The sequence below is a fragment of the Arvicanthis niloticus genome, unplaced genomic scaffold (assembly GCF_011762505.2).
Source record: "Arvicanthis niloticus isolate mArvNil1 unplaced genomic scaffold, mArvNil1.pat.X pat_scaffold_299_arrow_ctg1, whole genome shotgun sequence".
Classification (NCBI taxonomy): domain Eukaryota; kingdom Metazoa; phylum Chordata; class Mammalia; order Rodentia; family Muridae; genus Arvicanthis; species Arvicanthis niloticus.
This window is the reverse complement of record NW_023045957.1, coordinates 19,634-46,767: the sequence shown is the minus strand read 5'-3', so window position 1 is coordinate 46,767 and position 27,134 is coordinate 19,634. Positions and strand designations below refer to the sequence as shown.

At 43.4% G+C, this 27,134-nt stretch overlaps 2 protein-coding genes across 2 annotated transcripts in view; one reads left to right on the top strand and one right to left on the bottom strand.

The window, feature by feature from the left end:
- Positions 1–9,129, bottom strand: part of LOC117701885 (polyphosphoinositide phosphatase-like) — a 50,462-nt gene extending 41,333 nt beyond the window's left edge. Inside the window, 1 exon segment of the mRNA XM_034493290.2 lies at positions 8,880–9,129. Coding sequence (XP_034349181.1) covers positions 8,880–8,945 — 66 coding nt within the window. The 5' untranslated portion in view covers positions 8,946–9,129.
- Positions 8,944–27,134, top strand: part of LOC117701884 (adenylate kinase 9-like) — a gene marked incomplete at its 3' end in the record, with an annotated part of 35,490 nt that continues 17,299 nt past the window's right edge. The window contains exons 1-7 of the mRNA XM_076928176.1: positions 8,944–9,179; positions 9,725–9,854; positions 14,156–14,219; positions 16,734–16,786; positions 16,878–16,974; positions 19,064–19,176; positions 22,518–22,703. Coding sequence (XP_076784291.1) covers positions 8,944–9,179; positions 9,725–9,854; positions 14,156–14,219; positions 16,734–16,786; positions 16,878–16,974; positions 19,064–19,176; positions 22,518–22,703 — 879 coding nt within the window. The remainder of the gene's footprint in view (positions 9,180–9,724; positions 9,855–14,155; positions 14,220–16,733; positions 16,787–16,877; positions 16,975–19,063; positions 19,177–22,517; positions 22,704–27,134) is intronic.

The window sequence follows — 27,134 nt, the reverse complement described above, 5'->3', positions numbered from 1 at the left end:
AAATAAGCCATGATCTATCTTATGACGCTAGAGAAACAGGAACTTGTCACTGTGGTCTAAATGTGTGGAGATCTAATCCCCAGTGCAGCAGTACTAAGAGGCGAGGCCTTCTGGACGTGCCTTGGTCTGCGCAGGACTGCCACCCCTATAGCAATGGCAAGAGGGACTTAACCACATCCTCAATGGTGCAGGCACGTCCTGTCCTCACCAGCACTGAGCCTGTGTGTGCCTCCATCTTGGGCCTCTCTGTCTCTGGAACTGTAGGAAATGTGCGCTACTCTTCATGCACCTCTGCATTGGGTTTGTTTGTTTGTTTGTTTGTTTTCTGAAGCCATCAGCAAGGCTCAGGAGGGAGGCAAGAGTCTAAGCTGTTCCCCTAAGCCACCGCCCAATTTCTAACTCTGCCGATGAAGCAAGGTCACAAGGGCACACTGAAGCCACCGATGATTACAGAGCTGAGAAAACTGTTGTGAAGTGATCGGCTCCAGGTGGATGTGCATCTTATCCATCTGGACGATAATAACCCACTCCCACCCCATCAGTTCTGGTCCACGGTGCTTACAGCCAGCGCTGGTATCACAGGCCATGGAAAGCAACATGAAAATCCACAGAAAGGATCCTTCCTTTTAGGTATGCAAAGCTTACAAACAAATAAATGCCTCAACGGCAGGCAGTCACTAAAGGATGTCTTAGCTTCATTTCCCCTTGCTGTGGTTAAAATCCTGTGACCAAAGCAGTTTAGGAGAGAAAGGGTTAATTTTAGCTCACAAGGGATTACAGTTCATCACCATGGCAGCAGGAGCACCAGGCTGGCCCATTACATTGTGTCAACAGCTGGAAGCGCAGAAGAATAAATTGAAGCACACATGTGTCTGCTCAGCTCACTTGACTCTTATGTAACCCAGGGCCCCGCCCACTCGCCGGTGCCACCCACAGAGGGTGGGGCTTCCCACCTCAATTAACATAACCAAGACTATCCCCCACAGGTGTGCTCAGGGACGACCTGAACTAGACAACCCATCACTGGGACTCCCCTCCCAGGGGACCCAGGGTTGAGTAAAGTTGATCAAACTAACATTACATCACACACTGGTAGGGAAAAAAAATACAAAACTCTGAAGTCGGGAGCAAAACTGCAAAATTTTTCATAAAGCCGAAGATACTGATAGAAAAACATGATATTATTAGTAACCTGATGCCAATAAGTTCAACATCTGAGATGAAATGAGCAAATTTCTCGAAAAACAAATGATCAAAACTCAAGCTCAATTAAAACCAGTCTACACTGTCCTCATCTCAGCCACAAGGCAGCTCAAACACAGGCTTCACCAGTAATTACAACCAACACTGAAAAAGAGATGTCAGGCTTCATAAGCTCTTCCGGAAAGGAGAAGGAGCATTTCAGTCTCAGAGCTACCTGAGCCCTGACATAAAAGCCAGACAAGAGGCGAGGCTAGTGATGGCTCAGTGGGTGGGCACTTGTCACCAGGCCTGAAGACCTGAGACCTCCAGGATGCACCGGTTCTCAGCCTGTGGATGACCTTTTCACAGGGTTGGAAGACCATCAGAAAATACAGATTTACATTACAACTCATAACAGTAGCAAAATTACCGTTATAAAGTAGCAATGAAAATAATGTTATGGTCGGGGGTCACCACAACATAGGGGACTGCGTTAAAGGCCACAGCACCAGGAAGGTTGAGAAGCACTAACATGATGGATGGAGAGAACTAACTTCCAGAGGTGCCTCTAACTCCAAGTGCACTCTGTCAGATGCACACACAGAAATAAATATAAAAGTATCAAAACAGAGGTGTTAAGGACTATCATAAATCAACAACCTAAACATAAAACCTTGAACAAATGTTAATTAGCACATAAAATCTAGAATGTGAAAACAGTATAATATGGCTAAGATATATTTCTGTAATTCAACGTTTAACGTTTAAAATGAAGTAAGTTGATGTAACTGCCTATGGTGAAAAACACTAAGGAGATGGTATGTAAAGACGAGAAATGACAAAGTTTAACATTATTCATAATTTTTTTCATTTAAAAATATATTTTATTTTATGTGTACAGTGGAAGAGGGTTTGCCTGCATGTCTGTCTGTCCATCATCCTTATGCAGTAAGGACCCTCAGAAGCCAAAAGAAGGCCCTTGGGACTGGAGTGACAAACTTGGTGAGCAGCCACATGGGAGGTAGGAATCAAACCCAGGTCCTCTGGAAGAGCAGCCCTTAACCGCTGAGCCAGCTCTCCAGCCCCTCATTTTTTTTTTTTTTTTTTTTTAAAAAAAAAGTTCTCAGCTGGGGCTAGAGAGCTGGCTCAGCTGTTAGGAGCACTGACTGCTCGCTCATCCAGAGGTCCTGAGTACAATTCCCAGCAACAACATGGTGGCTCACAACCATCTGTAATGGAGTCCAGTGAACTCTTCTGGTGTGTCTGAAGACAGCTACAGTGTGCTCATACAAAACAAATCTAAAAAAAAAAAAAAAAAAAAAAAAAAAAAGACTCTTCCTTGGCCCAATGAAAGACATCTATGGGAAATCCACTGCACATCACTTACTATTAAAAGACTGAGTAATTTTCCCCTAAGAGAGAGAAGACAGCTGTGTCTTTTCTAGGGACCTCCAACCTAGCTTTGTGCTAGAAGTCCAAGCCAGTGCGGAGGCAGGCAAGCAAGCAGGCAAGCAGCGCCCAGACAGAGAAGAGAGAAGAGATCCTCATTCTAAATGACATTTTAATTCTCCTCAAATCAGTTCACAAATTTAATGAAATCTAAATCCGAACAGGAAGTGTGTGTGTGTGTGTGTGTGTGTGTGTGTGTGTTCATATATGTGTAAGTATGTAGAGGCCAAAGGTCAACACAGGACATTTTCCTCAATGACTCTCCACACTCTCTAACCTTGAGCTCAGGACTAGCTAGACTGGGTGGCCAACAAACCTCAGTATCCTCCTGTCTGTCCGCACAGCTGGGATTATAGGTGTGCACCCCTCCTGTCTGCACAGCTGGGGTTACAGGTGTGCATCCCTCCCATCCACACAGCTGGGGTTACAGGTGTGCACTCCTCCCGTCTGCACAGCTGGGGTTACAGGTGTGCACCCCTCCTGTCTGCACAGCTGGGGTTACAGGTGTGCACCCCTCCAGTATGCATAGCTGGGGTTACAGGTGTGCACCCCTCCCGTCTGCAGAGCTGGGGTTACAGGTGTGCACCCCTCCTGTCTGCACAGCTGGGATTACAGGTGTGCACCCCTCCCATCTGCACAGCTGGGGTTACAGGTGTGTACCCCTCCTGTCTGCACAGCTGTGGTTACAGGTGTGCACCCCTCCTGTCTGCACAGCTGGGGTTACAGGTGTGCACCACCATCAGCTTCTCCTGTGGTACTGAGGATCCACACCCTGGTCTTCCTGCTGGCATGAAGCACTTCACTGAATGAGCCACCTTCAGAGACCCTTCAACAGGCCTTTTCATGGAAACTAACAAACATACTATGAAAGTCATAAGAAAATGCAAAAGTTCTAGTATAGCCAAATAAGTTGGAAAAATATGTCAGACTCTAAAATGTAATCTCTGATCTTCAAGAAAAAGCAGCAAGGACATACGAAAACAAACTGGGAGAATAGAACAAAATAGTTTAACCTCTACTGTCCAGTCAAGTCATCTTTCACAAACATGCCAAAGAAGTTCAACATAGAAAAGAGTCTGTCCAACATATGGTACTGGGCAATTGATTTATGGGGGAAAAGTAAACCTCAGCCTTGTAGTGACCAACCTCCAGGGCCACAGTCCCATCCAGAGTGAACAGAGCTAACCTGGGCAACAGACAAGATGCTACAGAAATGACAGAGTATGACTTCTGAGGTCACACCACAAACACATTGTGGCATCTTGTTTCTGTTTCCCTCCCTCCGCCCCATCCCTTCCTCCCTCTTCCCTTCCCTCTCTCTCTCCTGTGGAAGACCCATAGAGCCAGTTATTACATCATAAGGGCACCTAAGGAGTCTTACAGACAGGTCCATGAGCCAAGAGCTTATGTATCTTATTCAACAATCAGCCTGGTTTACCAAGCTGGACAGGTGACCTGAAATAAATCCTACATCCCATCTAAGTGCCAAACCTGGCATGGCCCTGGTGGGGACAGAGTGACATGGTTCCTGCTCCTGGGAGACAGGACCTGCCAGTGTACGATTCCATGAGTGTAGATTGCTGCTGTGGGCTTAAGGCTTGTTTATATAATAATGTACATATCTCACATTCCTCTAAGGAATGTCCTCTCTGTTAATCTTAGTTACTGTCAAGAGCCATCATAGGAGAAGCTAAAAACTAGCAGGTGGTCTTCCTGAGATGGGTCCGTCTTGGATTAAAATCTACAATGGATTTGCTCCAGTAGGCAAGGCCTAAGAAAAATTCATTTTAGGAAAGATTCCTGCTATTAATATGCTTTTCCTGTTATCATTAAACATACATAACGATCACTTGGTATTATCCCACTCTCTTAAGCGCATCTCTGCAGACCTATACGATTCTATAGAATTCCTGATTTGATTCAAATAATTTTAGAGAGAAAGTTTTTAGAGGTCTTAGTTGCTAGAAAGATGCAATCAATTTAGAATCAAGAATAGAATGTGCCCACTCCTCAGAATAGTAAGTAAAAGCTTCATGTAAGAAATACAATGAGTTTTCATAATTACATTGAAAAGAGAAATAGACTTGGGACATTTTTGTGTTCAAGGAAAAGCATTTCGGTTCAAGGATAAAGTCACAGGTGTGCACTACGATAAGGCAAGGCCATGTGAAAACTGCTTTGAACTTACAATGAGCATATTAGACTGAAACAAGGCTCTGAACTTAATATCAACATCCTTCTGTAACTCCCTTTTTGTGTAACATTTTATCTCTGAGGTAATTTTCTAAAGAACTTTTTATCTAAGAAGGTATAAAAGACCAGAGAAAAGAAATAAAGTTGTTGGTTAAATGGTTTGGCTGGGGGAGCTTTGCCCCAACCATCCATCCATCCATCCATCCATCTATCCAAATGTGTTTGTCTGTCCATATGTTTGTGTGTGAGTACTTGTGTGTATATGTGTAAGCATGTGTGAACACTTGTGGAGTTGATTGTGACAGACAGTCGGGCCCAGCCAGAGTGTGGGTGTATGAATGTTGGAATGTATATGTGTCCATGCATATTTGCCTGTATCTAAAGCATCTTAATTTTTTTCCTTTCCTTCCTCTCTGGTTCACAAAGAATCAACCAGCTTAGCCAGAGAGGCTTTGGGCTGACTGACCAGAGAAAGGAGCACCAGCAATAAATCTTTTCACTTATCCCCTGCTGTTTTATGATGAGGTGCTAAACAGTTTCTCACCTCAGAGGAACTCAGACAGGCAGGTCAGCTACTGAAGCTAAGTGACTTAGACTTAAGACAAGTGTGATGGTTTGTATATGCTTGGTCAAGGGAGTGGCACTATTAGAAGGCATGGCCTTGTTGGAGTAGGTGTGTTCCTGTGGGTGTGGGCTTCAAGACCTTCATCCTAGCTGCCTGGAAGCCAGTCTTTCACTAACAGCCTTCAGATGAAGATGTAGAACTCTCAGCTCCTCCTGCACCATGCCTGCCTGGGTGCTGCCATGCTCCCGCTTTGATGATAATGGACTGAACCTCTGAACCCGTAAGCCAGCCCCAATTAAATGCCATCCTTACAATGTTGCCTTGGTCATGGTGTCTGTTCACAGCAGTAAAACAGTAACTAAAACAACAGGTAAACATGTTCTTATTATGCAGCAACCCTAGATATCTCAAGAACAAGTCTTACCCCCACCGAGGCTCTTCCCACTCTGCTGCCGCAAAAAGAATCAAGAACAAGAAAGAGGATCCACTGGGGCTTGCTCTCAGCAGGTGACTCCATGATGATCTGACAGCATGAGTCCAGGAAAATGAGTCTCAGCAAAATGTAGACTGCTGGGACCTTCAGGACAGCCCTTAAGGCTGTGGAAAGAGCTCTAAATACATGAATTTGAAAACAATTTCTCAACTCTGCAAAAATATAATGATGCAATTTGTATTATGAGGGGCTTCAAGAATCTAAAGGAACAAAGGCAGCTACACTATGAGCCAACTTGTCAGAAAGCTACAAAGGAGGGCAGATTCCCAAGTTCAAGGTCAGGCTAGGACTGAGCAAGGTTAGGCCCAGGTGTGGTAGAAACAGTAATATCAGGGCAGGGTCACCTAACTGGATCTTTTGTGATGAACTTGTGTTCTACAGGAGATGAGCTATCCAGAAAATTTAGGATAAAAAGAACTGCTTGGAAAACAGATAGACATATAGACACACACACACACACACACACACACACACACACACACACACATACACATGCTCACAAGCAAGCAGGACATGGACAGACAGATCTCTTAGAATAGCAAGCAGAATACAGACAGAGAAATCTCCAGGGAGAAAGCAGAACATAGAAGCAGACTGGAAAAGCTGTAGCAAGCAGAACACAACTTGGATCCACAATTTGACTTTCTTTTGTCCTTCCTTTTGCTGCTCCCAGACACCCCTTCTCTCAGAACCCCTCTCCATGCTGAGGCTGGTCCTTGACATCTAAGCCTCCAGGTGACTGCACCACAGGTGACATTTCAACTGTAACTTCTGAGACCTTGAGGCAGAGCAGATGAGACTCCCAGTCTACTGAAATTACTATCTAGATCCACTAACTTGGGGGTTAACTTGTTGCAATAGGTAAGTCACATAGTCCTGCATTATGTTGTCCTGGCTAGTTTTATATCAGCTTGACACAAGCTAGAGTCATGTGAATGGAAGGAACCTCCACTGAGAATATGCCTCCATAAAATCCAGATGTAGGACCCTTTCTAATTAGTGATAGATGGGAGAAGGCCCAGCCCGTTGTGGGTGATGTTTTCCTTGAACTGATGGGTCCTGGATTCTATAAGAAAGCAGGCTGAGAAAGCCTTGAGGAGCAAACAAGTAAGCACCACCCCTCCATGGCCTCTGCATCAGCTCCTGCCTCCAGGTTCCTGCCCTGTTTGAGTTCCTGTCCTGACTTCCTTCAGTGATGGACAATGATGTCGAAGTGTGAGCTGAATAAATTCTTTCCCACGTTTCTTTAGTCATAATTGTTCCATGACAATAGTAGCTCTAACTATATATAAATGAATTTAATATAAAACATGATAACATAAAGGCTAAAACTGTGAATCTTTTCAATGAGACAAAGCAAAATATCATCATGGCCTGGGAACGAACACACACACAGAATAAGGGTCAGAAAATGTGGCCCATGTTTATAAACCTAGCACTATCGAGGTCAAGACAGGAAGATCCTGATTTTGATACTACCCTATTCTCTCTCTCTCTCTCTCTCTCTCTCTCTCTCTCTCTCTCTCACACACACACACACACACACACATACACACAAATAGTTAAGTTAAATTTCATCAAAATAAAACACTGTTCTGGAAATTTGGCTTGTGGGAAAGATTCCCAGGACCTACTGAAAGCCTCACACAGTAACACATCTACAAACCTGGAGCTGGGAGGGCAGCACAGAGACAGGTGGAGCCTGGGGGAGGGGCACTCACTGGCCAGCTAGTCCAGCAATAGGGAAGCTCCAGATTTAATGAGAGACATCTAGTGTCAACCTCTGGTCTCCACACTCCTCCACATAGGCACACATACACACATGTACATGCACTACACACATGTACATGCACCACACACATACACACACATACACACACCAAAATAAATAAATAAATAAATAAATAAATAAATAAATAAAATTTCTAACAGGCTTTGCCCTCAGCATGGGTGTCCCCGAAAACTTGTGGAAAAAGAAATTCTGTTTTATAAAGAGCACAACATTTCAGCCAGGTCCTCAAAACACTCAGCTTCTCGGGTGGGTTAAAATTCCTGTGACAATTACTTAAGTTTCTTACTGAAGACATTTATCAGCACACTTTACACAAAGTAGGAAGTTTTGTTTCATTGTTAAAACTGGGTATGTCTATGTGGCTCTCTCAGAAGTGATGATAATGGAGTATTATTTTCCATCTTTTGGTCTTAATCCAATCAAATGGACCTGCTTACCAAACTAATTTAGAATCAGAAGTTATACACACATGAAACAAGACAGACACTACTAGCACTGTGCAATGACTGAAACCGGGGGAGGTACTCCCCCATTGTATTCTCCTATTGAAGATTAGCCACAGTTCACTGAATATACCACACGAGCTACTCATCAGCTTGTGATCGAGAAGTGTTAAACACACACCCTAATGTCATGGTGAAGGCCAGATCCAGATAAGCCACACTATAGTAATTCTGTTTCCCAAGCACAGAAATGAGAAAATAGTACGTTCTATTTGCACCACTCTGCAAGCGGGAGAACTATTAACAGAGGAGTCCGGGCCACAGGACCTCGAATCCCTGCAACAAACAGTGCATGTGACTGAGACCAATCACGGTAACAGTAAACCATGGAATCGCAAAACAGAAGCTACCTGGGCAAAGTTCACATGTTTTTTTTTTTTTTTCATACCCCTGACTTTACTATAAGAAGTGGATTCAAGAACTTCAAGATTATGGGGAAAGCAGAAAAGAGAAACTCATTCAGAAGCTGTGTGCAGTTCCTGAGTGCCACAAGCACCTGTTTGCAAGCACATCTTCCAGTCAGCCACATGTTCCTAAGCAAGGCAGACGTGCAAACCCACTCGTGCCTGACTGCATGGCCCTAGCGGACGAGCTTGCAGCGGAGCTGGGAGGAGAGCGTGCTGCTTCTTCCCCAGGACCCACAGGGTCCCCGACCCCCGCAGCGCTGTCCTCCCGCCCCGTCCCGACGCTGCAGATACTCACAGCTCTGGTCTCATATAGCACCAGCTTCTGGACCGAGCTGATGATGGGGGCAGCGGCCGTGGGCATGGCTCCAGCCAATGGCGGCCCCACCACAGGGCACCAGGCCGCGGTTCAGGTCGTGACAGCTGCGAGGTGGTCCCTGGAGACAGAGAGACTCCGCAGATCCACCGGCACACCAGATACAGCTGACAAAAACAACCTCGTAACACTAAAGATTCAGCGCTGGGTGCTTCCGGATTACCGAGCCCCGCCTCCCAACAAGTCCCGCCCAGGCGTGAGGGGCGGGGCTCCAGGATCACGGTGTCGCTGAGGGCGGACGCTAAGGGTGCCATGTTTCTTAAGGGCAGGCAAAAAAAAAATGGTTTATGTTGATCTTTAAAGAAAAGGGATCGGGTGAATGGGTTCTCCTTTTGAAGCGGCATCTCCGTGTTGTAATTGGTCTGTTTCTTCCTATCCACTCTTTATTTTCCTGAAACCTGTCTCCTGGATGCCTGTGATTTTCTCCTCTTTTGTCGCCTATTTTATCCCCACGAGAGTCAATAAAGTTCATATTGTGGCTGTATGGCCCACAAATCTTTCTTAATTACTTAAACGTGGCGCCTTTGGCATTTGCACGTTTCATGTGTGAGGCTAACGGTCTGAATTCTAAAAGGGACCGTGCTGTGTAGGGGGAGCGCGCTGCTGCTAGAGTCGGTTCTAGTTAAGGTAAGGTTTTCCCTTTTGCTGTCTGACCATAAGTAGGCAATATATGCACTCGCTCTGTTCCCACTCTACACTGTGGGAAAGGTGTTTTATAATTATGACTACATTTAAGCACAAGTTTAAGAATTCACTCCGAATTAAAGAGCCACCTCCCGAGGCCCCGCCCTCCAAGAGGCTCTGCACGCCTCCCACAGGTTTCCAAGGCAACCGCCTAACAGATACCTAGAACCTCAGGAGGTAGCTGCTGTCGCATCCCCGGTCCACAAGGACCAGGTAAGCAGAGGCAGGAGGGCCATTGTCCACCTTCTGGGTGTATTTTGTTATCAGTTGCAGGGACGTACACTTCCGGCGGGGACCCCATACCAGTTGTTTTTCTTGCAAAGCTAAACCACGATCTCTTCCTAAATCGACTTTTCACAAACCAGTTCTCCTTTCAGCTAAGACTAAACACCTGCACCAGAGGGTAGCATAGCTGTGTCTAAACTAGCACAGGCCGGAAGTGCGAGGTTTCACAGAGACCCCTCTATATTACAGAATTCACCCGCTAGAGGGTTCTCGTGCTGAAAAGATAATAAAACTTTAAAAACTCAAACACACAGCTAAAAAAGATATTAAAGTTTGCTGTAGATTCAAAGTTAGGACGTTACAAGGTTTCTAAGGTATGAGTATCTATGGTTTTGTTTCAGTTTGATACATCTTTTTTTATTAAGAAACTAGAAGGGTGGCAAGAGTCTCAGTTCTGACATTTTAGGCTGGTGTGTGTGTGTGTGTGTGTGTGTGTGTGTGTGTGTGTGTGCACGCGTGCACACGCGCACGCATGGATGTGTAAACCAGAGGTTAATAACGCTCGGTGTGATTCCACAGCCAGCAAAGCCCCAGAGATCCACATATCCCCATGTTGAATGGCACCTTTTAACTTTTCCGTTTCATACCGGAAATCAGCTCTTCCTAATATAAGCTAAGCATTTGCAGAGCGTTTTGATTTAGGAAAGTCACTTTTTAAAAATAATGTAATCTGATTTTCAAATATTGTTTTCAATTACCATTTTATACTACAATGAAGCACTTCCCTTTGAGAACTTTGTTAGTTTACATCACCCTGGAGCAGGACTGATGACAAACAAAATCGCCAAGTTGTTTCTATAAGGCTAATCCTGGAGACAGAAGCTGGGGGTGGGGGTGGGGGACACTTGACAAAGGGGAATATTGAATATTGTCAAGCAAGCTTCTATGTCACTAAGTTCACTAGAGAATGAGGAGTACGTATCTTGGAACCATCCCTTTCCAGAAGACAAAGGAGTGTTGTGTTTACTCACAACTCCCATGTATTACTGGTTGAAGCCTGCTATGGCAGAGCGTGATGTCTTGGAACTTCCAGTTTGCCTGTGCTCAGAGAGGCAGCTGGAGGAAGTGCCACATCCTGGTATCCAAAAGTCCAGTAGTAACCTAGAAGAGTTACACGACACATGCATGAGGAGAAACCTGCTGCATTCCACCCCGTGAACCACTCATCCCCACTGCCCGACACCGAGGTCACACCAGCCCATCACCAATGCTTGAAGATGGTAACTGGGGAACTTAGTGAGGTCAGCTGCAGAAGTCACTGCTGCAGTTAACCCCGCCCAGGTTAACTCGGCTCCGCCTCTAACATTTCTAGGCTTTCCTTACTCTTGGCCAGGACTAATGTGAGTCTGAGTTGCTTGTGCTGCTTCATTCCCGTGTCATAGCATGAATACGTGTCCCAGAGAATCCAGAGTTTAAGATTACCTTTCTAATCCCAACTATATGGTACCAAGCCTTCCTCCCCTGCCAGTACAATTCCTTCCTCCATAGGCTTGTGGAGCCCAAAGTGACCACTTGGTAGTAATTGTTTTAGTTTTGTGAAACCTTGACTGAGATCTCTGATGCAACCATCTCTCTCAGCAAACGAATCCAGTCTATGACCACCAGAGCCTAACATTGTGAGAAATTGCCCAAGTCAATCAGAATTGGCCAGGTCAATCACAGGCTGGTGGGGATAAGAGCCATTTCCCCTGTTTCTTGGCTCAAAGCGTAGTCCCAGGTTTGAAGTACACTGGCTGTCTCTATCCCACAGAATACTATAAAGGGTCCTACCAGTACCTTGGAGATGTCAGTTTAACACGCCAGCAACTTCTAGGCGAGCGGGGATGTGTGTGGTAGAGAAAGTAGGTCTCACATTTACACACGTCTTACACTCTTTACTGGAAAGCAGACCCTTTGATTTGATGTAATGTTTTATGAGCTTTGCGGTGATAAATGAGAGAACCGTTAGTTAGCTGTGCTAACCAACAGACTACAGATAGGGAAGGCATGCTCACCTTCCCCCACCCCCCATGTCACTTGTCCCTCACAGTGGGAAAGCATCCTGTAAAAACAGTCTGTCCATGATGAGAGTTCTGGCTCCTCAAGAGATTGTATCATACTAAAGTCTTCGCCTCATCTCTCCTGTGGTGGAGATGTAGAATATCGGTTGTAGCCGCTAGTGTGAAGGAACCGTACTAAATCACCGCATAGCTCGGCCACTTCATCCCTGCCACTAGAGTGTTTCCATTTAGGAACCCATAGGACTAAGAGGAGCCAGGAAAGACTGGCTGGCATCCACTGGATAACCAGCTCGCTCACCTGTTTGTTCACTAGCTCTTCACAGGTGTATGCTTTGGGAATGGAATTGGTTTTCTAAGCTGCCAGAACAGATTGCTACAAATTTAATATCTTAAAATGTTTATTACCTCAGGGTTTCCATGTCCAGGGGTCCTGGCAGGAGAGCCGGCAGGCTGACCAACTCAGCTACCACCCAAGCCCAGATCCAGGGCATTGAGTTGGTCAATCCCAACATCTGTGAACTCTGGAGCATGTCAGGGGCTGGGCCTGCAGGTCCACAGCCGCAGGATCTCCATGACACAGCATATAACCTCGCAAACATTTGGTGATCCGAGGCGGCTCCCGAGCTAAGTAAATTCATGGGGTTCTTCCCCACGCTTCTGCTCCAACACTGTGAGCCTTCTGCTTTGCCTTTTCTAGTGTAGTATTTTGAATTATGGCTTCTGAAAAAAAGACAGAAGAACATCCATTTGCAGACATCTTTAATGAAGATGAAACTGACAGGAACTGTCTGCTGTCCAAACCGGCTTGCTTTGTTATATTTGGAAAACCTGTAAGTTATCTCTCCTAACATTTGACTTTTTTTCTTTATTTTAAAAAAAAAATCTCAATCTTGTGTTAGCATACAAGGATAGAATCCACAACGTGGGTTTTATTTTTTTTTTAGTGTCTGATAGAGTTTCATAATATTACTTCAACTCTGATGTAATACTGGATTTGAGTTCATAGCTGTCTCTCAGGCTGTACACTAGCAAAGGAACCTCAACTGTATTAACATTTGTTTTAATATTATACAAAAATAACTTATCGAAACTCTGTACCATGTGATTGTTGCTGGTTTGAGGTCCACGGTTATCTCAGATTTTATTTGGATGCAAGGTTTGCTTAGGAACTTGTCATGAGGCTCTCTGGATGTATAAGCAGGAATGTTTTACCACGGGAAGTGCTGGGGGCAGGGCCAGTGGGCATGCAGTATATTAGAGAATCAACTGTCATCTTCACACAATGGGAAGAAGCCGGAAGAAGCTGTGGTAAGATTGTTGGCTTCTAGGCAGCTGTAGGAAGGATCCCCATGTGAGTTTGGCTTAGAGGACAGGACTGTTCAGTTAGGGAAACTTCCAGAACAGCAGCAGCTAGTAGAGATCTCACCTTTAGCTTAATTTCTGATAAGAACCATAGGGTAGGTACCAAGAAGTATTTCCAACAGTTTTCATTATGTTTCTAAAGAGGTCACCACTGATGTCAGCCAGATGCAAACATTACTTCATGGGAACGGCTTTTTAGCTTTGAAATATGATATTCTTCAAAGGCCTCAGTTACAAGATTTTTACCTGCTCTTGACCTTTGCTGAATGAGCTGAGGCTACCATCACAGCAGCTTAGGAGGCTGAGGCAGGAGGGTCAGAACCTTAAAGCTTGCTCTGGCTGCTTCGTGAGTTCAGGGCCAGCCTGGGAAGCTTACTGAGTCTCCCATCTCAGAATAAGGACTAAACGCGAGGCTCCATGGTATTGCTCAATGGAAGGTTCTCACCTATATAGGCACAATATGTCAAACTTCAGTACTGCAAAAAGAAGAGGAAAGGAAGAAAATTATCAAATGGAAGTCACCAAAATTTCTGTTTTCTTCTAGAAAGAAAATAAAATGACAAAATTGACATATTTTATAATGGCTTATAATTAAGATTATAAATCTTTGCAATATACTGATGGCATAGCTTCCTAATTTCAAGTATACTATTCTAATTTCCTTAAATGATAATGTGCTTTCAGGATATGTAGAAATATATAAGAATTAGTGGAGAAAATAAAGTTTTAAATATATAGGGCTCTCTTCATTTTATAGGTAAATATTTATATAATAATAAGCATCAGTGGAATTCCTTAAGTTGGTGCCTTTGCTTAACCATGGAATAAACATTTTGCTGTATTTTAAATAGCATTTCTCTTTTAAAGGGGTCTGGGAAGACAACATTAGCCCGTAACATAGCACAAGCATGGAAATGTATTCGTGTTGAAGGTAAACTTAATTTTTTTCTCAATATTTTATTATGAATAATTTTAAAGACTCATATAAAATAAAACTGCATGATGAATGTATGATGAACACCCATCTGAGACTCTATAATTTACATTTTCTCATGTTTCCTTCTTCATACATCTGATGAATACTAACTTGCCAGTAGCACCAACCCAGCCATGTTTATTAAATGTGTTTGGCTCTGCTGTTCCTCTAAACCTCTATTTCCATCAGGAATTTTCTAAGTGTGTGTGAGAGCATCTTCTTAAAGAACTAAAGGGAAAGAGAAAAAACTGAAGCTTTTCTGCAGAGCATTTCCCAAGACTTTAGTACTTTTATTTAAAAAGGTGTATTTTTAACTTACAGATTTCCTTACATTTTCTACAACATGTAAGACAGCAGACTCATGTGAATGTGTGCGCACACACACACACAGAAACACATACCACATACACAGACACACACATACACACATCACACCCAGACACACATAGACCCCCCCACAGACACACACACACCACACACACAGACACACCATACACAGACACAGAAGACATATACACATACCACACACACAGACACACACACACCTCACACACAGACACACACACACACGTCCTTTATTTATTTATTTATTTATAAAAAAACTATTTATTTCCTAATAGAAAAATAAGGAAAGAATAAATAGGAAACTCGTCATAGAAGGCAGTGAGGAGATGGCTCGGTCAGTAGTGTGCTTGTCACACGAGCACACAAGTGTGGGGATCTGAGTTCCAATCCCAGCATCCATGCACACCCCAAGCCAGGTGTGGTGGCACATGCTTATGATCCTGTGCTGGGTAGGCAGAGGCAGGAGGATCCTTAGAGCTCACTGACCAGCTAGCCTCGCCTAATTGGCTGGAGAGCCGAAGGCCCCGCCTACAAGGTGGGTGGATCCCGGTGACTACGACCTGAGACCGATCTCTAGCTTCCACATTCCATGTGCTCAAATATACACGTGTGTGCACACGTACATACATATATACATACATACATACACACAGTGCACACACATACACATACAGCACTCATAAAATAGAACCAAATATAAGCAATATAAGAAAAGAAAAAAATAATCTCATATTATTAAAAATAATCGACACTGATTCGTATTTGCCTACCAAGTTGGTGAAGTACTAACCTCACTGAAATAACTGTAGTCATTGTTGGTGAGGATGTTGTGAAATGAGCGTTTTGTATACCATCAGTGTAACTGAGATGCCCCTGTTTTTGTATGTATGTTGTATGTATGCATGTATGTGTTGCTTGTATGTATGTGAAGAACAGTCTGGTAACTTGGAGCACACTCACCGAGAACTCTGAAATGCTCCCCTTTTCAGGAAAAGATTTATTTCTATTTTATATGTGCGGGTGTTTCGCCTGATGAAAGAGAGCCCAGTGGGATGGCGGGAGCCATTCTTTAAGACTTCCTAAAGATAACTTTTTAATAATAATAAAAAAAAAAAAAAAAACCACGGCGGTAGAGGTGGCCCGTAGAGGTTTAGAGGAAAAGCAGAGCCAAACACGTTTAATAAATATGGCTGGGTTGGTGATATTAGAAAGTTAGTATTCATCAGGTGGACAGATGAATGAAGAAGGAAACATGACGAAGTATGTGTACCACTTGTGTGCTTGTGCCTGAGGAGGCCAGAAGAGGGCTAGGACCCTCTGGAGCCGGAGTTACGGATGGCTCTGAGCCACCATGTGGGTCCTCTACAAGAGCAACCACTGGGCCACCTCTCTAGCCTTTTTTATTATTTTTTTTTATTAAAAAGTTTATGTTTAGGAAGTCTTAAAGAATGGTGTCCCACCATTCCACTGGACGCTCTTCCATCAGAGAATGGCACATTCCCTGGAATTCTCGGGTTCCTCTGTTGTTACTGAAATGTATTCATCTATGTATATTCTATGAGTGCGCTGACATGCATATACTTCTGCATGCCAGAAGTGGGAGCAAGTCAAATAGGTGATTGTGAACCACGATGTGGTTGCTGGGAACTGAACTCAGGACCTCTTGAAGAAGAGGCAGTGCTCTTAACCACTGAGCCATCTCTCCTCCCAGCAGGGTTCTTCCTTTGACTAAAACATGGAAGGATCCAGGCTGAGAGTACTGCTGTATACTTTTGTGTGATGCAAGACAATTTACAACTGTCACCACCAACAACCACCCCTTTCCTCCTCCCCATGTCTGCTGCTTCCCACGGAGCACTCATGCAAGGCACGATGGGGGTTAGGGAGTCACTCCACTAAGATTGCAGAGGTGGTGGAGTGGCCAACACAAGCTCTCTGCAGAACAGTCCGTTGCCTGCTTTGACCAACCTTAAATGTTGTGACATGCATAAATACGCTTAGCAAATTCCCAGGTGACACCCCCACATTAATCTTTGCTTACCAGTTACCGAACATTCAGAAAATGTTTCTTACTTCAGCAATCCAAGTATCAGGTTGCACTCATATTTTGAACTCGTGTTTTAGCTTTATCGGTTTTGGAAGAGCACGTTGCGGCTGAGAATGAAACCGGAGCTATGGTGAGCAAATCTACATTTCAAAGTTACTACGATTACCCCAAAATTGTGAATCCCAGATAGTTACTGTAACTAACATCTGTGCTTGTTCTAGCTGCAGTCACTGCTGGTGAGCGGTCACAGCGTCCCAGACGAGCTGGTCACGAAGTTGATCCTGGAGAAGATCAAGTCTCCCGAAGTTGCTCACTTCGGTATGTACGCACGAGCGCGCACGCGTGCCTTCCCCTGTTCCCACAGCCCCTACTGAGCTGAGCGTTCCAGGTAGATTCAAGGTCTGTCTTTTGGGCTTAATCCTCTAATGTCCACAGTTACTTAAAAAAAAAAAAAAAAAAAAAAACCACCCAGTGTTGTTTAGCGCTCTACTACACGATGCCATGGCCCTAGATGAGACGCCTCTAGTTTCTATCCACTGCTCTCCTGTCGCCCTAGTCAGTAGGCAGTCAGTCTCCGCAAGCTGAAGCAGCTTCCCCAGAGCTGTCGCCTAGCCTGCTCTCTGGTTACACACATACACAAAAGGATTCTGAGCAAGGGCCTTGCTTTCTCTAATTCTTTCAGACAAGACAACAGAAGCTAGGGCAACTAAGAAGCAAAGACCAACACTCTAAGATATTTGCAAAAAACAGGGAAGAAGCATTACCGTGCCCTTGGGAAAAAGACATCGCCTGAAATAGATTTATTGAGTGAAAGAAGGAAGATTCCCGAAAAGGGTTAAGGGAAAACTGTAACTGTGAAGACTGTTGGGAGTTGGGGTTGCAGATGTAATTGGTGGTAGAACACTTGCCTAGCTTATTCAAGGCCCTGGGTCAGTTCTCAGGACCAAAATCTAAAAAGCTACATCAGAATATAGAGATTAAAAATAAAATATGGTACAGAAAAAAACAAACTGTATCAAAGCAAATCGGGGAATACAGCACCAGATAATATCATTTGAGGTAGCTAGCTCACTGTATGCACTTCTTACAATTTTTTTTTTTTTTTTGCTAAATTCTAAAGACTGAAACATAGTTTGCAATTGTTCCTCAAAGCAGGAAGGATAAAAATAGCAGAGAAATATATTGAAGTCTGTGATGATTTGAACAGGTATGGCCCCATAGACTCCTGTGTTTGAATGCATGGCCCACAGGGAGTGGCACTATTAGGAGGTGTGGCCTTGTTCGAGGAAGTGAGTCACTGTGGGAGCAGACTATGTTCAAGCTAGGCTTAGTGTGGCAGTCTCCTGCTGCTGCCTGTGAAGTCCTCAGCTCCTCCAGAACCATGTCTGCCTGGATGCCGCCATGTTTCCCACCGTGACGATGACATACTAATATCTGAACTCTAAGCCTTCCCCAATAAAATATTTTCCCATCTAAGAGTTACCATGGTCATGGTGTCTCTTTACAGCAACAGAGCCCTAATGAAAACAGAGGCCTTTAGTCTCTAGCTGAGGAATTGGGTCTTATTTCATTAATAAGAGAAATGTTTCTTGGGTAACCAAGTGACATAATTTTAAAATGTATTAAGGAAATCAATATGACAGTGGTACCCAAGACACATTTAAGGAGAAAACTTAGGCTTCTGAGTGGGATGCAAGCCAATAGATGCTCTAAGCCCAAATCTTATGCAGTCTGTACTCCAAATCTTACTGTATTCCAGTCGTTACCTGTACAGCAGGTACCTGGATGTTTCATCACTCTCCATAGTTTACATAGGGAGCACATGCATGTGTTTTACTATGTTATTTGGTTCTAATTTAAGGATGGGAATAATAAGTCACATAAAAGGTCGTAAGACTGTTTCTAACCTGAGTTAAAAGAAATATTAGCATGCAGTTTCTCTGTATAACCGTCTCATCTAAAGCCAACTTAGGTTTTTAAAGAATCTAGAACATGTATTATTGTGGGTAGGGAGGGGCACACACATGCTATGCCATACATATGGAAGTAGGAGGAAAAGTGAGGGAGTTGGTTCTCTCCCTTTAGTAAGTGAATCCTGGGGAATTGAACTCAGGTCATTGGTCTTGTGACAAATACCCTTACCTCCTGAGCCATCTTCTCTGGCTTAGAATTTTTAAAGATATTTCCTCTTAGCTTGAGAATTTTTTTTTAATCAGAAAACATTATTCATAGCTACACTTCATGTAGTAATAACTATTAACTAATTGACTTAAAATTTGTGGCATAATTTTGTGAATCACACTCATTAGTAGCTACATAGTATTTTATAAAGTATTTTATAGAATCGCTATAATAAAGTCATGCCCTCACATAACGATATTACAAATTGTTAACTTATATTTTACAGGCTACATCATCACTGAAATGCCGTCACTCTCACAAGATAGCATGACCTCTTTGAAGCAAATAGAATTTGTTAAAAATTTAGAATTGCAACCTGATATCATAATCAATATTAAGGTAAAGATAGTTATTGCTTCCTGGGACAACAAATCTTTGTTTTTCAGAGAATTTAAGTTCAAGAAATGCTTTCAGGCTTAAAAATATATATTTGTTTTATTTTTAATAGTTTTTCTGTGTGTGGGTTTATACATGTGGGTGCAGACACTTAGGTGTTGGGGTTCAAGAGTCGCCTCACAAACCACAGGAACACCAAACTCAGTCAGATGGGGATAGTTTATTCAGCATCCACGCCAGGACTACTGGTCGACCAGAGTCATGGTCCAGACTTGGGAACTGAAACATGACCTTGAGTTAAGATCCTACAGGGTTTTCAGGCCCCAAATCCACAAACATCTGTACCAAGTTACTTCTCCAATCAGGATTTAGGGATAGGGCATTTCCTTAGGAACGTGTCTGTGTTGTACACTTACTCTGCTCCCATTGGTTGGAGTATTCAACTGTGGCATGAGACTTGTCTAACATTCATGTCTTAACTTGCCAACCAGGATGTCAGTTACTCATGTACACATCTCTTTCTGCCAAGTAGAATGCCAGTTCCCAGGGAGGTCTTGGGCACTCAACCTGTACTTGACCGCTACTCAAAGTCTTATTCCAAATAGTCTCTTACACTGGTGCAGGCATATCTCTTATGTTGGGGTCTATCCCAGGACCAGCTTATACCATAAAAGCTTATACACAGGTGCAGGAAGCGCTGCTGGGTGGTTGGTTTAGGTCCAAGCTTCTTGTGGGTAACTATGCAAAAACAGTTCTACTGACTATTGCGATTGGTTTCCAAAGGCACAGAACATAACAGAATATGTAATCAATCTTGGCATTAAAAGTTTCCTATCCCTAAATCCTGATTGGTGAAGTAACTTGGCACAGATGTTTGTAGATTTGGGGCTTAAAAACCCTGTATGATCTTAACTCAGGGTCCTAGTAACGGCGGAAACATATGAGAACGTTTTCTTATAATGGCAGGCTAGCCAGGAAATCTAGGCCTAATATTTGATCTCGGTTCTAACATTAAGAAGGCCAGGGAGGGCACCAGTACCCTCCCCCCCAGTGCTGGAGCTCCAGACCACTGTGAGCCACCTGAGTTGGCAGCTGAGACTTGAACTTAGGCCCTCTGCAGGAGGAGTGCATGCTCTTTAGCACCAAGCCCTGTCTCTGGCCCACATTTTTACGCTTGCTGGGTAGTTTTGGAAGTAGTAATGTATGTATCACACTTCTGTGCTTTTGTTCCTGAAGCTCCATCCACCGGAAACACTTCCTTGCCCCATCACCAGACTTAATCATAACTAACATAACTTAATCATGAATCCTAATTTGTAAGGCAGGGTGGGCATAGCCTCACCAGAACTTGCCCTGGCAGCACCTCCCCCATAACCCCTCCCCCATGGCCCCTCCCTCATGACCCCTCCCCCATGGCCTCTCCCCCACAGCCCCTCCCTCATGACCCCTACCCTATGGCCCCTCCCCCATGGCCCCTCCCCATGGTCCCTCCCCCATGACCCCTTTCCCCACAGCCCCTCCCCCATGGCCCCTCCCTCACGACCCCTCCCCCACGGCCTCTCCCCCATGGCCCCTCCCCATGGCCCCTCCCCCATGGCCCCTCTCCCACAGCCTTACTTCATGGCTTCTCTAGGAGCCTCTCCTGTTTCTCTCTTCTGACTCACTCACCTCTCTATTATAGTCGCCTGTTTCCCTTTCAAACACCTACGAAGGCACAAACCGCAGCTGCTCACCCAGGCACCACTTTGTACGCTGCCATATGGAACCTTATGGTTCCTAATGACTTTAGTAATTAAATAAAAGAGTAAGCAAATGACTCAAATGTACAAACATTAAGGGACACCATATGGCATCGATCATGTCAGGACTGGGTCTTACTTTCAACGCCCCTTTTTATATATCTAGAATTTGACCGACGGTGTTTAGATACCTCTATTTCCTTCTCACAAAGGTGACAACGACTGTCTGGTGGGGGTGTGGCCATAACTTGATACTCTGCCTACTTGTTTGTAGGAAAATGGGTGACAAGCTTGGTGTTCAGATACTGCCTGGCTCCTCAAAGGGCTTATGACAGCTCAAAATACTTAGTTCTCAGCCCTAAGGGTGAGGCCGTGTCAGGGTCATCTGTGAGAGAAGCCTCCTTGTGCTGAGTGTGCGGGGACAGGAACAAATCAAGATCCTGAGCAGGCCAGGTGTGGTGACACATGGCCAAGCATCTTAGCATGCAGGCGGCTTAAGCAAGAGGCAAGAGTCTGAGGTCAAGTCTGGGCTATGCACTAAGACCAAATTAAAAAAATAATAACAGTCTTGGGGCTGAAGAGATGGCTTAGTGATTAAGAGCACTGGCTGCTCTTCCAGAGGACCCAAGTTCAATTCCCAGCAGCCACATGGCAGTTATTGTCTGTAACTCCAGTTCCAGGGGATTCAACACCCTCATACAGACATACCTGCAAGCATAACATCATTGCACATAAAATAAAAACAAATACATTGTTTAAAAAAAAAAAAAAAAAAAAAAACCTGATCAAACTCAAGAATGTCCCACGTAATAATATTTGCTAACAGAGGAGGAAGGTAAGTTAGCTAAAACCAAATATGATGTCCAAGGAAGTAGAAAGCAGATTACACAGGAAATTAGAACTTGGTGAAAAAAGAAGACACAGGCCGAAAGGACAAATATTTACTAAGTTAGAGTTTTGAACTTGGCTCTAATTTTCCTGGTTTTATCTCTGCTGTGATAAAAAAATACCCTGGCAAAAGCCAGCCTAGGGAGATGTTTATTTTACAGTTTTGGGTACAGTCTTCACTGGTTGGCTTTTATTTTCAGCTTTGCACAAAGCAGAGTCACCAGTGAAGTGAAAGCAGGGCCCTCCGTTGAGGAATTTACCCTGCTCAGCTTGGCCTGTGAGCATGTCTGTGGGGCATTATAACAGCGGATGCAGGAGGGCCCAGCCCACAATGGGTAGCACCATCCCTTAGCCAGTGGTCCTGGTCTCTGTAAACAAGCTGTCTGAGTAGTGCCCTCTTCTGGGCAACCAGGCACATACATGGAGCACAGACATATATGCAGGCAAAACACCCATACACATAACAAATAATAATAAATAATTTTTAAAAATAAACAAAGAGAAGTTACACTTTTCTGAGCAATTCAGAAAAATGGACAGACACAGCTTCCTGTGTGAGATTTCATAAAAGACTACACTTTAGGGTGAGAATTCTGTGAGGAAAAGCACAGTATCTCATTAAAGGAACAATCATTCTGTCTATCTCTCTAACATGGCTTAATGTGGGCCTGCCTTCCTGGAAATCAAATGTCTTAAATGATTTAAAATGTTTTTTAGTGCAGTGACTACGATTTATGCCAAAGAATTTCTGGGCAACGGCAGCACAGTACTACAGGCTACATATACACCAGAGAACAGTGGGACCCAGAAATCATTGAGAGTCGCAGGAAAAAAAAGAAGGACATCCCCAAGGAAGGAAAATCTGAAGAGGAAGAAGAGGAAGAAGAACAAGAAGAAGAGGAGGTAATGGCCCAGTGTGGTCATCACCATGTGACACCTTTAAACTCTAATCTAATTACGTGACAGCAAGGAAAGCAGATGGCGGAGAGAATTAAGGTTCATTACTTTCCTGTGGTCTGGAGGAAATAGCTAAAAATAACTGTGTTTTCATAACTACTCAAATTTTTAAAATATTCTCATTACAATTAGTGCAATTAATTACAAAGAACAATGGGATTTGTCTTTACATTTGCAAGTGTGCACACCATGTTCTTTGATCACACTCCCCCACGGGCCCTCACTCCACCCCACCCCCACCCCACTGGTCCTCTTTCCCTCCACAGTCGCCCTAATATTTCAGAGCTGATTGATTTTTTTTAAATCCAGATTCCACATATGAAAGAAAACATGCCACGTTTTCCTTCCCGAGTGTAGCTTATTTCACTCAGCATGATGATGAGTTCTGGTTTTCCTTGCAAATGACATAATTTCATTCTTTATGGCAGGAAAAGGAATGGCAAGTTCCCCCGCTACACCCAGCTACTCTCTGCCCGCCTCTGTCTCTAAGCTAACCCCAGTAACTGATCGACCACAGTCTTCCCAGCTCTGGTTCGCTTGTCTCAGTGCCACCTGTACCTTCTCAGCCATAAACCCCCTGTGATTAATGGTCCCCCATTCCAGTAACCGAGTAAAACAAAACTCTAGAAGCTTATAATTAATCAGTTAAATTTATATATCAATACATTCTCAATTCACAAGACTCCCACACAATAATTCCAGAACCAAATTGACAATTGGACAAGCTGCCCACCTAGATTACACAATTTACCCCAATTATTCTATCCTTATATGATATTCATAACTACCTGTGGCTATTTAAAGCCACGCAGAATCTGAATCATCCTGTTCGTCCTCCATCTTGCTTCTCCTTTCCTCTCCTGTCTTGCTCCCTGTCTCTGCAACTCTTAGCTCCGCCTCCCTTTTCCCTGTCCAATCACAAGTCTCCTGCTGAACTAATATTTAAATTAATTGAACAGAGAAAATTCCACCATATATGTATGTGTATATGATGTATATGTAATGTATATGTGTGTCATATGTATATCATGTGTATAGCCTATGTATATCATATGTATATCTCTCTCTCACACACACACACATACACACACAGACACAATTTTCTTCTGTTTATTGATAGATAACCACGTAGGCTAAACCCATAATTCGGCTATTGTGGATAGTGCTGCAGCAATAGGAATAGGAATAGTAATTGTAACTGTAACTGTAATCGTCTGGCTGTGGGTCTCTGTATTTGTTCCCTTCTGCTGCAGGAGGAAGGCTCTCTAATGGAGACTGATAAGGCTCTCATCTCTGAGGATAGCAGAATATCATCAGGGCTCATTTTTATTGTCGTTTTTTTTTTTTTTAAGAGCAGTAGTATTTGGTTTTACCCTAGGTCTTTGGACTATCTAGACTCCGGTTCTTGATTACCCAAGCAATGTCAGCCTACCCAGGCAGATATGGGTTCCATCTCATGGCCTGGGCCTTAAGTCAGGTCAGATCTGCTGGTCACTCCCACAAGCTCTGTGCCACCATTGTCCTAGCATATTTAGGACAGATCGTAGATCAAAGATTTTGTGGTTGGGTAAGCATTTACATTTCTCTCTTGGTAGCCTGCTGAATTCCTTTCCACATCAGACACTAAAACAAAGGGGGAAGTTTCTGTGTAGGCATCAGCTCGACCTCTCCATGTTCAATGAGTTATGTGGGTGTTGTCTTCAGCAATGAGGCTCTACTGTCAGTTTGTGGAGAACAACCTATTGTCTTGGCAACAGCCTGGATTGTTTGAGGATTTCTATAAGACCCTTTGGCTAACAACTCAAATGGATGAAACTCAGCCCTGGTATGGGAAGCTTTGCTTGGTGACAAGAGCTGGGAAGTAGGGGTTCTGTCTCTCTCATTCTTTGGAGACTTCATTAGAATCACCTTCATGAAGTTTCCACTTCACTGTTTCCATACCACCCCTCAGATGCTATCCAATTCTAGTTGTCCCTCCCCTCACTCCCTCCCCCAACCCCATCTCCCCCCTTCCCATCTTCTCTTTCTGTTGCTCCCCCCAACCCCATTCCATTCCACCCCAAAAATCTATTCTCCCCTCCCAGGAATACTCATGGGTCCTTCCTGCTCTCTTCCCTTATGCCTAACCTCTCTGGATCCACAGATGACAGCTTGGTTGTCATTTATTTAATGGCTAATATACACATATAAGCAAATACATACCATATTTATCTTCCTGGGTCTTAGTTACCTCACTAAAATTATTTTTTTCTTGTTCCATCCCTTTGCCTGCAAATTTCATGATGTCATTTTTTTTTTAAGAGCTGAGTATTGCTCTTAAAACACACCACATTTTCTTTATCTATTATACTGTTGAGGGACATCTAGGCTATTTCTGATTTCTGGCTATTATGAACAGAGCAGCAATGAACATAGCCGAGCAAGTGTCTCTGTGGTGGGATGCTGTGTCCTTTGGGGATATGCCTGAGAGTGGTATAGCTGGGTCTTGAGGCATTCCCACCAGCAATGGAGGAGTGTTCACCTTGTACCTCTGCATCGCCAGAATGAGCTGTTGTTTGTTGTGGCTTTTATCTTAGTCATTCTGACAGCGGTGAAATGGAGTCTCAAATTAAGTTTGATTGAATTTCCTTGATGGCTCAGAACATTGCACGTTTCTCAGCCACGTGAGATTCCTCTACTGAGAATTCTCTGTTTAGATCCGTACCCCATGTTTTAAATGGGATTATTTGGTACTCGATATCAAATTCCTTGAGTTCTTTGTATATTTTGGATATTAGTCCTCTATCAGATGTGGAGGTGGTAAAAATCTTTTCCCATTCTGTAGACTGCCACTTTGTCCAACCAACAGTGTCCTTTGCCTGATGGAAACCTTTCAGTTTCTTCAGGTCTAATTTTTTAATTGTTGATCTTAGTGCCTGGTCTGTCAGTGTTCGATTCAGAAAGTCACCTCCCGTGACAATGCATTCAAGTTCATTCATCACTCTCTTTCTATTGGGTCTAGTGTATCTGGTTTTATGCTGAGGTCTTTGATCCACTTGGGTTTGAGGTTCGTTCAGGGTGCTAAGTATGAATCTATTTGCATTCTTCTACATGCTGACATCCAGGTTGACCAGCGCCATTTGTGGAAGATGCTGTCTTTTTTTCCAATATGTATTTCTGACTTCTTTACAAAAACTCAAGTGTCCATAGGTATATGGATTTATGTCTCAGTCTTCAATTCCATTGATGAATGTCTCTGTTTTTATGCCAGTACCATTCTGTTTTTATTAGTATAGCTTTGTAGTATAACTTGAGATCAAGAATGGTGAGACCTCCTTTAGTTCTTTTATTGTTCAGGATTGTTTTAACTATCCTGTTTTTCATTTCAGTGTGTGTGTGTGTGTGTGTGTGTGTGTGCTTGTATGTTTCCATATGAAGTTGACAATTGTCCTTTTAAGATCTGTGAAAAACTACGTTGAAATGTTGATGTAGATTGTATTCAACCTGTAGATTGCTTTTGATAGGATGATCGTTTTTACTTTGTTAATCTTGCCAATCCATCTGCATGGGAGATCTATCTTCTGATGTCTTCTATAATTTCTCTCTTGAAAGACTTGGAACTTTTATCATGCAAGTTTTTAATTTCCTTGGTTAAGGTTACCTTAAAAGATTCTATATTATTTAAGGCTATTGTGAAAAGTGTTGTTTTCCTGATTTCGTTTTCAGTCTGTCATTTGTATTTAGGAAAGCTGCTGGTATTTCGAGTTAATTTTGTATGCAGCTACTTTCCTGAAAGTGTTTATTGGCTGTAGGAGATCCCTGGTGGAACTTTTAGGGTCACTTAAGTATACTATAATATCATCTTCAAATAAAGTTACCCTGCCTTTTCCTTTCCCGTTTGTATTGCCTTGGTCTTCTTCAGCTCCCCTGCTCTAGTTAAGACTTCAAGGACTGTATTGAATAGATATGGAGAGAGTGGATAACCTAGTCTTGTTTGTGATTTTAGTGGAATTCCTTTGAATTTCTCTCCATTTAAGTTAAATCTGGCTGTGAATTTGCTGTAAACTTTATCATGAAGGGGTGCTGGGTTTTGTCAAAGGCCTTTTCTGCATCTAATGGGATGATCATGTGGTTCTTTTTTCTTTCCATTTGTTTATAGAGTGTGTTACATTTATTGATTGTTTTATATTGGGCTATCCATATATCTACAGGATGAAGCCTACCTACTTGTTTTAGGGTCCAATAATCTCTGAAGAATGATACCCCAGACTCAAATAGTATGCAAAGGCAAAGTGTTTATTCAGCTGAATTTCCTATATGTAGGGGTAACCACATTAGGAAATGGAGACCTCTGGTGGACCCAGCTTTTATTGTCAGTTAGAGGAATTCCAGGGAGGG